We start from the raw sequence: 13240 nt of genomic DNA, 5'->3' as shown, positions 1-13240 counted from the left end.
TAAGAGTTTTATTAAAATAAATATTTCATTGTCATTTATTGCACTTTTACTTATCTATATGCGTAACGTTTAGGTTGCTTATTCGTGACAGTAGAGTGGAAAGTCTGCTGTGAACCCCAAGAGAGTGAAGCTGGCTGTGCATTGTGTTGCTGTGTTACGCTGATTAAAGATTATTTAAAGAGAAACTGTAACCCCGCTCCTTACCCACGGCCCAGACTGCCTGGGAAATGCTCCAGTACCCATCAAGAAATCAGGGGTATAATTTCATACCATTTGAGCTCAGAAGCTCTCACTTTCATACACTTTTGTCAAAACGCTCTAAAGGCTGCAGCATGCGTGCTTTTACCCCATGGACCCAATAAAATCCTTTCAAATGGACAGAATCTGTTGCAACCACTGATAAAATCCACTCTGGTCTGGTCATAAATACTACATGGTGCCTTTGATCTGTGTTTATATTGACTAGTATCTAAAAATTGTCCACTGAATGAATAAATACAGACAAGGATAAGAGGGAGCCTTGTAGGACAAGCAGCAGCCATGTGTCTAATGTTAAGTAAAAATGAGGGAAACTGAACATGAGATGTTATGAAAGGGAGGTTTATTTCCTACTTGTGTCTTTTAAACCCACATTACTGAGTTCAGTAAACATCTGTTTTCACTTTTGCCTCTCCTCTGTGTTGTAATGTGCAGATGTTTCATTTAAGAACATCAAAAGCCCCGGGGCCAGCTCCTCACTCTGTCTGAAGTTGGGCAAATCAGTAATGTGCACAAAAGGACGAAAAGACCCAAAGTTCATCCAACTGCAGAGGAGAACATCTTCTCTGAGATTAGACCTACTTCTGATGTTTAGACCAAGCTAAAGAGCATGCATTAGCCACGATTAGTCACCTGATATTTTTCATTCATCTCACAGGAGCGTCAGCATTTTGGAACAGTTGTTTGAGATGTGTACTTCCTCCAAAGAGCTACACACTAAGATTTTCTGCTGCTCTCAGTGTTACTTAGGGTCATTCACACTCATTTTGTCAGTTACAATCTTGATAAGTTATTGTATCAAAATGTTATTTTCTTGCATTAACATGTCTGGGAGTGGGGTGTGTGCATGATGTTTTCTTTGGACAGTGTTGTGAACGGAGCTGTATATTACACCATCCTGGAAAACATGTACCAGCTAGACACTTCATGAGCAAAGCTGATCTTGGTATGACTACGGACACTGGCACTGTAAAGACATTTCACTGTATCTCTGGCATATAACACATAGAGAGCATAATGCTGGAAATCAGTTTTTCATATTTAACTTGAGATTGTTCTTGTGTCAAAGACAGACGTACCATCAGTCAATTCCCTTTATAATTTCAACATCTCGGGTATGGAAACATATTAATATATCTCCTCCAAATTTAGAAGGAGGAGAACAAGAACACGGGACCAGTGGGGGCCAAATACAAGAATGAGAATAAAGTCTGTCATAAGAAGTCACAGGGTTGGACAGCTGCTTCTGCACATCATCAGTCCAGCCTGCATCACTCAGGTTCAGCTCAATAACACATTCAAGATGCTTGTGTGAATTTCTGAGAGGAATGAATGACTACAACTGAACCAAAAGGCCAGGTACAGTAGAGGATAGTCACAGGCTAAAGTAAGAATTTTGAACACCACAGTCAAATTAATTCCAATTTCCTTTTACAAAACCAAGTGAGACTTCTGTCAAAGTGATTTATGGCTTCAATCTCAAACCAGTGGTGTTGTTTCAGGGAAGGAACCTCAAAGTTAAAACCAGATTTTTTTCTTAAATCTCATCATTTCCTGTAGCAAGATCAAAGCTTTTCACTGTTTGGCTTTCCTGATAAATAAGCTGTGATTTTTCCATGTATTCATTGCTTCAAATCATCCACAGCTGCTGGAAACCCTGAAACAGTCAACACATTTTGGACAACCACGCCTTCTACCTCTGTCTTTTTGAAGGTATCTATGGGTAAATGCTCTGGGATATAGCACACACATACACTAAATAAATAAATTTAAAAAAATAAAATAAGCTTGAAGGCCACAGGCACATCATCAGCCATTTCAGTTCATTATTTGGAAACATCTCCTCTGATGCCCACATTTGGGAATCAAACTTGAGGGGAGAAGAAGATGAAGAGGGACCAGTGGGGGCCAAACACAAGAATGAGGGTTGGACAGCTGCTGCATCTGCACTTCATCAACCCAGCTTGTGCCTCCTACCCTCAGGTTCAGTACAATAACATGTTCAAGATGTTCTGAATGAATGACTACAACTGCACCAGAATAGTAGAGGATGGTCAGAATCTGAAATGAAAGGTGAAATCTTAAACACAAAGTCACATGAACTCAAATTTCCTGGAACAAAACTAAGTGTCTGTCAAAGTGATTTATAGTTTCCATCTCCAACCAGCAGTGTTTTTTTTTCAATGAAAGCATCTCAAAGTAAAGACCAGGTTTTCCATAAATCTCATCATTTCCTGTAACAAGAAAAAAGTTTTTACTGTTTGGCTTTCCCTATGTGTTCACTTCTTCTAGTGTCCTCAGCAGCTGGAAACCCTGAATGCTTCAATAGATTTTGCTAGAAGAACACCACCATGTAACTAGCAGTATAAAGCAATCTGGCATCTCCTTCTGAATTCACAACTGTAAAGTAAATCAGTATAAAGATTTGACTGACAGTCTCTTCTGTGATCATCCATCTGAAAATTAATGCAGGCAATTCATCAATTTAGCTTCAGTTTACCTTGTGAGTTCATTATTAGTATTTTATTCGGCTTACTAAGCAGTTTTGTAGTAGATGAAATGATATCACTTAGTCACTAAGCTAAGTTAAGCTAAACAAGAATCATTTGAGCCATATGTAAATACATCTGCTAATGATTCTGTTTTCTAGGCCATCTGAAAAAATATTAGGCTACCTGCTTAATTTCATAAGCATTTAATTTTGAAATGGCGTCACCTTTTTGGCTAAAAGCCATCTGGAAATCCTTTCCCATGCAGATAATCTCATTTCAGCGAATGAACAGAAACCTTCCAGACAGATTCCTGGTGCACAGACCTTGTATAATGATGGTGCTGATGTGCTGTGGTGCCTTTTGATGTTGATTTGTTGAAGTTTTATGTGTGTGTGTGTGTGTGTGTGTGTGTGTGTGTGAGAGAGAGAGAGAGAGAGAGAGAGAGATAGAGAGAGAGAGTGTGTTTCCTGGTGTGTGTAGTTGTGTGGGCACATGACACTGTCCCATGTGAAAGCCTCTTTACAGCCACGTGTTGATATCAGCTCAGGAGAAATATCTTTCCTTCTCTGCCTGAGTAAAAGCTTCTGTACATGGCTGGGTCTTCCACTGTGTGCTCACACTGGAAGTAAATCACAGGAGTTTGTTTCTTCCTGATTACAGTAGGGAAATCCATTGAAAAGTTATTTCTTTTTTGCATTGACTGAGGGTCTGTTTTTCTGATCCAACAGACTGAGCTCATCAAGTGTTTCAGCACTGAAGCCCATTTAGATTCCTAACTTTAATGGCTTGAGATTAGGTGTGATTGGAGCAAGCATATTTTCTTAATATTCAATATTAACATTTCTTTTTCTCACGGTCCCTTTGTTCTGAAAAGTTAGCCAAAGAATTTTAGTGACATATTGGTGATTTCTGTCATCATATGAATTTGCCAAAACTTAAAGTCTGGTATGAATTATTTTGTCTCATGCAAGCTGACTTTCCAGGGCATATGTCATCTAAACATCACAAGGATAATCTGGTAAACATTTCAAAAGCTCATGCATTATGAATGGCTTTAGAAGCACATACAGTGGTGTGGTTTTCATTTTTTTCATTTGGTCCAACTCCACAAGAAGAATGTTCCCAACTCTAATTTAGAAACACTTTTCACTCTAAAACTGACTGACAGGATTCTTAATGCTTTAAACAAGTGGAATGCAAGAATCAAATTTATTTTCAATCACTGTTTACAAATTCAACATTTAAAATGCTCACGCCATGGCAGTCTTGAATTTTTAGGTTTTCAATCCAACCGCTTTAAAGGAACTATATAAATCCACTAAAACAACTCATAATTAAAGGCTCAAACCAGTATTGTAGACTAATTATCTTTGTGAAATGCTGTTACCAACAGAGAAAGTGCAGCCAAGTCATGAAAAACTTTGCTAAAGCAGAGAGTGAAATAAAATGTTCTTTCACTAACTTTACATGCAAACAAACACAAGATCAAATGAAGCTGTTTGGAAGTGGGCCTAAAATGCCCCAAACAAGGACGCGAGTGGATCAGGGTGCTCAACAAATGCGCTTAATATTAGTGTTGGCTAATGAAATGTCGGCTGTAGGTGCCACATTTTGTGTGGAGCCTGACTGAATCGATTCATTTTGATGTCAGGAGTAAAAAACATGCTCTAATCAGTGTTTTTATTGCTGGGCTTCTCATAGTTTTGTTTTTAAAACCTGGACTTTATATTGCTTCAGTCTGGTGTGCTGTGACTATACAGCCCATGAAGTACATAATCAAGTCAACGACATTTTTTCCCCATCATATCACTGTTTTCCTTTTGTGAAAATACATCAACCAATTCCAATACAATGACTTTCATTGAAGAACATTATTAGCATTGAGCTGAGTTGCCAGATCTTATCTTATTTGGTCAACAATCAGTCCAACTGAGGAAATGAAGATGCAGTTTACTTGATCTTAACTAAATAAAATCCATATTTTAAAGAAGCAAAAATGTCATTATTCTGACTTACTGATATTAATTTAGTCTTTCATTTAGTTAGGTTAAAAATGACTCTATATGAACAACAGTTACATTATTACAGTTTGACGACCTCTAGTGAGTGTAGTAATTATGATGTTTGTGCTGCATACTGGATCAATTGAATGATGCATGAAGTTCTCAGTTGCACTGGAAATTCCTTAGTTTTGATTCTCACCTAATAAGTGAAGCCACCACTGACGATATAAAAGAGGGATGATGATTTGGAAATATCCTTGTAATTTATAGCTAGGTACCACCACCAAAATATTTTAGGAAATTATGAGGAAAGTTTTCTGTAAATTAGCTGGAAAATAGGAGACTCATAAAACGCAGGATTAGCAAAAAGCCTGTCACAGAGGGCTCTGCATTATGCTCAAAATGTATTTGCATTAATCTGACTTAGGTTCTTGTCATTTATACTGACTGAGATTTTTTAAAATATTTGTCAGTCCAAATATTTTTCCCTTTTCCTTTCAGAAATTTGCTTCCCTAACAATACACTATGGAATCCATAGATGGCTGATGGACACTTACGGTGTTAGCGCTGAAACAACACAATTGGTTTAGTCAGTCATGACCTTTAAGTGACCTCTGTGTAGGAGGGGGGGAAGAGAGACATATAGGCTCAAGAAAGAGAGAAAGAAAACAGATGGACTGAGAAGGAAAAGAGGGTAGAGTGAGTTACTCTGGCTCCAGCAGAGAGAGAGACAAGAGTGGTGTGAGAGAGAGTAAGAGAGAAGAGGGGGGGACCTGTTTTCCCTCCTCTCTTCTGGCTTTAAAAAGTGAAACAGCCCTTTGAAGATGAAGAGAGAGGGGCAGTCCTGCACTTCCATTCAGCCTGGACTGTAAGGCACATTTTTAGTGTGCCGACACTAACCCAGATACCAGACATAACACAGAGCTAGGGAGCCAGCTGAGGACCTGACAGAGTCCAGGCATGAACGACATCAAACTGGCTCTGCTGGGAAGCCAGGGGGCTGGGAAATCAGGTGAGTGGCTGGTGAGATCTAGGGCTGCAACTAACATCCATTTTCACTGCTGATTCATCTGCAGACTTTTAAAATATTATCTGATGAATAGTTTTGTCTATAGTATTTAACAAAAATATTATATAACTTCCCCCATCCCAACCCTGACAGAGTTTTTGGCAAATCGCTCTTTATAACAGTTTTTATCCATATTTTATTCATACTTATATCACAAACATTTCTATTTCTTCTATCATTCTCTCAAAGGACAGCTGAGATTTAAATATTTAAAATGTAAAATGTGTCATTGTTGGTAGATGATAGCTTGAAACCTAAACCTAGACCTTAACTTTTTGGGCATTTTTGTGTAGTTAACTACTGAAACTGCAAACAATTTTGTACCATTTCATAAACAGCTTTGAGAGACTGCTCATGTGTCATATAAAGAAGAGATTAGGCTCTGACAAGTAAAAGGACAGGCCCATTATTTAGACCAGTGTTCAAGCTGTTCACAGTGTTGGAAAAGGTGCCAGTGATGACTGTTGTAGTTGTTAAGACTGTACAAGTCAGATGATACAAAACTGAAAGGGAAGCCAGGCCTGTTTTTTTTAGACCAGTGTTCAAGTCAGTCAAATGGTCTGTAAAGGTGCAAGTAATTTTTTTAAGTTATATTCGGATAATACAAAGTCCAGATGTTTACAGCAGGTAATAAACTCACCCACTGGCATTTTTGCTGGCATTTGATTTTTTAGTATTGTAGTTTGTATCACATGTGCACAGTTGGTTTGATATTTTCTTTCTATAGTTTGAAATACTTTTTCTAAGAAGTTAGCCAAACTCAATTTCTCCCAGTGTGAAATAATTGGTAGCTTGCAAAGTTTTCAAAGTAACTGGTTGTTTGGGGACAAAGTTGAACATTTTGCTAAAGCCATCTTCGCTGTCTACAGCAGCTAACTGGCAACTAAGCATTAAAGTTAATTCTTGACCTTAAAAACAATAGTTTCACAAAAAAAGAGGTGCACAGGTGCAAAAAGGTTCACCTAAATTCACTTTTTTAACCACAGATCAAGGTCTTGCCAAGTGGAAGACACTTTTCTTACAAACTGTGAAGGTGAGCTCGGCTAACAACTGGTTAAGTTGCATTTTTTTAATAGAAACAAACAAAAACCCTTGTTTTCTCTGGGCTTTGGTTTGCTGTATGGTTTATTAGCTCCATTCATTGATTGAGATTGGATTATTTCTTCCTCTAGTGAATCCCTGCCAATGTTAAATTTGAGTTTAGTTGTTATAGAGCTGATTTAAAGGTTGGAAGGTTCTTTGTTTACATAAATAAAATGGACAGCATTTGTATTTAAGTCTGAACAACTTCCAAAGCTTCCACCAACTTAGTTTCTGAGACTTTCATTAGTTTATTTGACCATATATCTGCGAGGCCAGGTCATTTTTTTAAACTGTGGTGAAAATGCTGCCAGGGCACAGAGGGGAGTTACAGGGCCATTGCTGCTGCTTGGGGTCTTGTCACTTACATCTGTGTTCACTCTCTCTGGTGGTGGTTAAGACTGACTGACTCTGCACTGTGTAAGAGCTTCATAAAACAATGGGACGTTGCCATTCTCGCAGCCTGGCAGGGAGCAGAACTGTTACTGTGGAGATGCTGCAGCCTCCAGAAGCTGTATGTGCACGTGTGTGTCCATATAATACAAGTTTCGCTCTTTGCTGTTCTGTTTGTTGCTTTCAGTTCATGCTTCTACGGTAAATGTCTTGTTTTTCTCTTTGAATTTAGCAATGTTAGTGTGAAGAAGGCCACAAAGGAGTTGCTTTTTTGTCTCCCTTTGCATGTTCCAGAGTGCATGCATGGGTAACTTGCTGTGCCATATCTATGTGGATTCCTAAGTATAACCCCTGAATATCCCCTTCAGAGGCCCATGACCACAACAGCACAGCCCCTTTAGTGTTCAGCATTTGAAAGTTCAGCCTTAATCGAAACTGATATTCTCTGGGACCAAAACTGGTCCAGACAGTCAGTTTTATGTGTAGCTCTCAGTCTGGAGGCAAAGCAGAGGGGGAAATAAAATCATTTAGCTTGCCAAATATGTACAAAGACCTTCCAGCAAAGCCACACAGCCTCTTTTATGTGAAGCTACAGTTTCACCCCTCCACAGAGGCTGCTGTAGTTAAAAGTGTAATTTCCCCCCCACCACTGCCACCTGTGAGGGGGAGAGTGGAATGATACCATGATTCATTTTGTTGTTTTTCATTTCAGCTGTCCTTGTGCGGTTCCTGACCAGGCGCTTCATTGGTGAATATGCCTCAAACACCAGTAAGTGTTTCCAGATTTGATGAAATTGTGCTTTGATGGATGTTTGGTTTTGGCACTGGAGAACAACTTCATAATATAACTATTATTATTGAATATTTATATTGAGGCACCACTGATGTTGTCGAAACAAGAGGAACGACTTCTCACTTTTCTAGTTGTGTTGCTGGCATAAATTTTAACAGCTTCTCACTAAAATGCCACATGGACTGCTATGTTATGTCAAAAAATAAACTGGACCAAAACCGAGCAAAAATGAGCAAAATTACTTAATTTTCTAATCCAGGAAAACACGTTGGTTTCTGCTAACTGGACAACAAAACACTAACACTGCAGTCAGTTGGAATGACTCCAAATTTCAGCCAGAATAATTCAGTACAGAGGTACAAAACTGAAAAGCTAACGTTAACTTGCTAATGATACCCACATATGCATGTTAGCCAGCTACAGAACTTATGGGGCGGGGGGTGCAGGGAAAAAACTTCTAGATGATATTTTACTTAATTTATCAAAATCCTAGTTAATGCAGCTTTAAGATTATGGAACATAAAAGCAAATGTGTATGACAGCATCTTAATCTGCGTGCAGCAACAGTCTCTTCTCACATCCTTTGACCTCCAGACTACACTTCCTCCTAGCTGTGTTTTTACCTCTGTTGCATGCTTTGTGGTTTTCTTTTCTCTTCTGTCTCTCTCTCTGTCTGCTCCCCACCTGACACCCCCAGCTCTCTCTTCCAATCACAGCATGATATGACATGAGATTTCTCAACTAAAGGTGCAGTTTGCATGCTCTTTTTATATTAGTTAACCACAAAATTACATTATTATTTATGAACTGGATTATTAACTACGCTGACTCTTTATCTATTTACATCCTCCTTTAGTTACTTCAATTATTTTCAGTTTTATTACATTACTAAAAGAGCTTAATTCCTTTTGTATCAGAAATTAAATTGTTTTAATCCCTTGTTTATCACTCCAGGGCTACATAGAGTAATATGATCAATCAATATTTTATAAATGTAATCATACTTTTTGACCATTTCATATTGTTTTACAGATTCCCTGTACCATAAAAGGCTGTCTATCGATGGCCGGCAGCTGAATCTGGAAGTCTTTGACCCCTGCTCTCAGGTACGACATAGCTTGGCCATACCCATGGCTAATCCATCCAAATATATTTTTTAAAAACTTAAGAAAAGCAGAGTTGTAGTAAAACACTAAATGATCCTGTTTTGAGTTTTTTGGTTTCTGTCTATATTTCATCAAATAGGCTGGAAAGCTACTCAGACTGTTTCCTCACTTGCTCAAAATGCATGGGAGACTATGAATTAAATGAATGAATATGTCAATATCAGTGTCAATAATGTTTCATAAAAATACACGCAAATTTTACATTCAAGCATTTGTGTGATAATTGTCATCAGTGAGGTTAGACCTCAACCAACATTAATTTCCCTCAGGATAAAAATCATTGCCAATGTAAACTGTTTTATGGGCTTGCTTCCTGTTTAATGCTTTTATTTTGGTTAGATTTCCTGTCTTGTATCACCTCACCTGCCCCAGCTTTACCCCAGTGCATAATCACCACTCATTGCTTTCACCTGTTGCTCATTATCCTCTGTTCTCTAACCCATACATACTCCTCCTTTCCTTGATCTTCTTGCTGATTCATTCTGTGTTTGCCACACCCTGCTTCTTCACATACTCTGTAAGTTTTGACCTGGTTTCATGTTTGTTCCTTTGTGTTTGGGTTCTGGCCCGTTACCAGCTCTTTTGTTAGTTTCTCCAGTTTGACTTTTTGTTCCTTACTCATCTCCCTGACCCAACTGTTTAGTTTAGCCTTTTAGTGTCCTTTGTTTCTTGTCGTTAGGTTGAGCCCTTGTATTTTTTCCATATTGTTAGACTGACATATTTTCCTATGTGACTGTTAAGTTACTATGATTGCTATCAAAAGGTTACTGGTTGATCCCCATTTGAACTAATGTAAGGGACACATACTTCACACATGTCTGTGTGGTAAAATGTAAAAACATCAGATGGCATACTGTATATGGTGACCCTGAATTTAATCTGGCAATGCAATTTCAAAATAAAAGCATTTGTTCTTTGCAGAGCTCAGAGGCCAGGTGTATACTCGAGGAGCCGGTGGATTGGGCTGATGGCTTCGTGGTGGTGTACAACATCAGCGATCGCGCTTCCTTCATTAACGCCAAGAACATCCTGCAGCAGATTCGCGAGGCTCGCATGGACAGCTGCAAAGGGTCAAAAGCAACACAGTGATTGTTTTATGAAGTGAATGAGGCACTGAACAGAAGCAAGCAGGGGTCTTAAAATGCAGAGTTTGTTGACTGCAACATCTGCTGTACCATTCCTTCAGTTTCCACAAACTGCACCTTGTACTAAATAGTATTTGCAAGTATTTTCTTGGGCACTTGGTTCCACACTGGGCTACTATAATATGATTTGGCTTAAAAAGACTCCACTGTGTCAGTAATGCATTAAAATAAGCAAAGTATTTTTTCTGACCTTATTAATTAGTCATATTCCATTAAAAGTAAATAAAATCCTTGCATCTCAAATTACATGACAAGTACTAGGGCTGTAACTGAATATGTTATAAACACTACAGGAAAATGAAACAATCACAGTTGACCTACTTTCGTTGAAGCTGAACAGGGACCCTCATGCAGTTTTGAATCTGAGGAATGCTGGGTCTGGCCCTGTAAACTGATGAATGATTCATGATAAATGAAGGATTCACTGCAAACCTGCAGGCATATTGTAAGTTTGGTCTTCTGAAAAACAGCTCAACCATAGCCATGAAGCTGCTGTCATATGCCAGAACATCTTGTTAAGGAGGGAAGAAAATTGTTTACTGTAACACACTATGCAAGAGTAAAATGACACTATATACTGTAACAACTGATTCTTTAACTGGCTCCTCATCTAACCTGTCCACACTGACATGTCTGTCTCAGGGAGACTCCAGTTCCTGTGTGTCTGGTGGGTAACAAGCAGGACCTGTGCCATGCCCGGCAGGTCTGTGAGGACGAGGGTCGTTGCCTGGCGCAGGAGAACCACTGTCACTTCCAGGAGGTCTCGGCAGCCGAGAGCTACCAGGACATTGCCAACCTCTTTACCCAGCTCATCCGACAGGTGATGGAGCATTTGAAGTACCGAGCTGACCGACGACGCTATAGTGGCTCCAAGTCTATGGCCAAACTCATCAACAATGTGTTTGGCAAGAGGAGAAAGTCGGTGTGATGGTTTCAGCAGTTGGAGGGACCAGGATTGTGTGTGTGTGCGTGTGTGTGTGTGTGTGTGTAGACCCATGTTAAAGGAACTGGCTGAAAGGTTACATACTGTGACTTCTGTTGAACAAATCCACAGTGGTCTAAGCACTAACCGTGTTCATACTGTGGGCAACGTGGATGGAGGGTGGGAAGGATTGTAAGGCATCTGTGGGTCTACATCCACAAAATTTACAGGCAAATATTAACCTTATACAAGTCTTTAGCAAGTTTACTTTTTGTTGCTCTGGTTTAGCCTTGCAAAGGTTTGTCTGCTTTGAGCTGAGTTATTTAGAAAGGTCTAATCAGGTAGTGGTGATGAAAACGAAGCAGATTGTTGCAGTATTTTCCCACCTGGGACCATAGATGATTAACAGGACTGGAGACCATAAATAAGTTTTCCTACACAGGTTATGCTTTTATTCAGACATTTCTCTGGGGTTCTAAGGGGTCAAGCTGAAAAGATCAGGATCCATGGGACTAGGGTACCACTCAGACTTTTCAGTACTGGAACAACTACCTTTTCCCTCCACCACTGCCAGTACTGTTTTTCGGTGTCAATTAGAATCACATTCATAGTAGTTTTTTTTTTCTTTCTTTGTTTTGTTTTGGGAGTTAAATTACATTTATTTCAAGGTCCTGCACATAATGTATTAGCCTAATTAGAGCAAGGGTTGAAGTTGGCAGGAGTAATGCTGGGAATAATTTGAGGTTATTTAACTACATGTACCAGTAATGATGTGTAGGTGTGTAGGGTCTTAAACAGTGTTTATCTTCAGCATGTCCTGCACATATTAGGCCTAAAACTATTAAAAATTTATACCAGAAGATTAATACCTGAACAAAGATGAGGTAAACAAGTCTAAAAGTAACCAAACACCAAGTGCCAACTTTTGCTTTTAAGCAGACTTTCATACAGATGCAATTAAAAAAGGAACTTGCAGCTGCTTTCCAAGCAAAATGTCTGGCTGGTTTAATGCCATGTTTTTCATCTAAAATGAGAACTGGCTGTAATCAACTTCTCTCTTTAGACAGTTCCCCAGTTCAGCTTGAAACAAAATCATAACAAGGAGGAATGCAGGTCTGAGGGACGGTGAAATGTATGACCACAGCTAGTGTACTAAACCAACAGTTGAACACCAGTGTGCTCACAGTGTTTCACTCTCTGTTGACCAGCACTGCAGCATGTGGAATGAAAAACTGTCACTGTTGCTAGTTTGTCTTTCTCCCAGTACTCGCTGATATGTGATGACTATCATTTAGTTTTATCAGTACAATAATGGATGAAGCAATTTTATCTGACATGACTGTGTATATATTATGTATATTCATAATTGTATTTATTTTCACAGCATCAGAGGGATTAGAAAATACCTTGAATGTGAACTTAAGACTTTTAAGCTTTATAAAACTTGATAAAACTTTAAAAAACATGGACACACACCAGTTAAGGGCGTGAACTCATTCGCTATTGTTCTTAAATCGAGTTGGGTCACCATGATGTTGCATAGAATGTTCCACACATTGTGAAAAATAAATTTACATGTGCAGTGTTTTGTAGATAAATGTTCCTTTTGTAAATACTGTAAAAACATTGGCTGTTCCAGAGGAAATTAAAGTCAAACATTACTCAGTAGGTCGTCTAAGTTCTTCAAAGGGGCTGTTGTTTTGCTTTGAGCTTAGCTTTAATTAGACAACCATGAGAGGAGACATTTCTCTAAAGCCTTCATAAAAAGGAGTTTCCTGTGTGTAAATGCTAAAAATAACAGGTCTGAAGGAGATGTGAGAAGTGCAGCATTATCTTACTTAATGCTGGCTTCCAAAAGAAAAATGTTTCCAGTGCCCCCACTAGATGGCAGCACAGTTTACCAGAGCTCCTAATGATG

General features: G+C 38.9%; 1 protein-coding gene across 1 annotated transcript; it reads left to right on the top strand.

The window, feature by feature from the left end:
• Window positions 1-5657: 5657 nt before the first annotated feature.
• Window positions 5658-12908, top strand: rerglb (RERG/RAS-like b). Its single transcript, XM_020593613.1, has 5 exons — window positions 5658-5766; window positions 8009-8065; window positions 9122-9195; window positions 10177-10325; window positions 11043-12908. Exons 1-5 carry the CDS (start codon window positions 5715-5717, stop codon window positions 11326-11328), a joined length of 618 nt encoding a protein of 205 aa, XP_020449269.1. The 5' UTR covers window positions 5658-5714; the 3' UTR covers window positions 11329-12908.
• The last annotated feature ends 332 nt before the right edge of the window (window positions 12909-13240 follow it).

Source organism: Monopterus albus, unplaced genomic scaffold (assembly GCF_001952655.1).
Source record: "Monopterus albus unplaced genomic scaffold, M_albus_1.0 scaffold19.1, whole genome shotgun sequence".
NCBI lineage: Eukaryota > Metazoa > Chordata > Actinopteri > Synbranchiformes > Synbranchidae > Monopterus > Monopterus albus.
This window is presented reverse-complemented; position numbering and strand designations above follow the sequence as displayed.

Bases quoted from the DNA above. Each gene is read 5' to 3' on its own strand.
- rerglb (XM_020593613.1), top strand. From the start codon at position 5,715: ATGAACGACATCAAACTGGCTCTGCTGGGAAGCCAGGGGGCTGGGAAA. The intron at 5,767-8,008 runs GTGAGTGGCTGG...TTTTCATTTCAG, and splicing joins CCAGGGGGCTGGGAAATCAG to CTGTCCTTGTGCGGTTCCTG. The intron at 8,066-9,121 runs GTAAGTGTTTCC...ATTGTTTTACAG, and splicing joins TGAATATGCCTCAAACACCA to ATTCCCTGTACCATAAAAGG.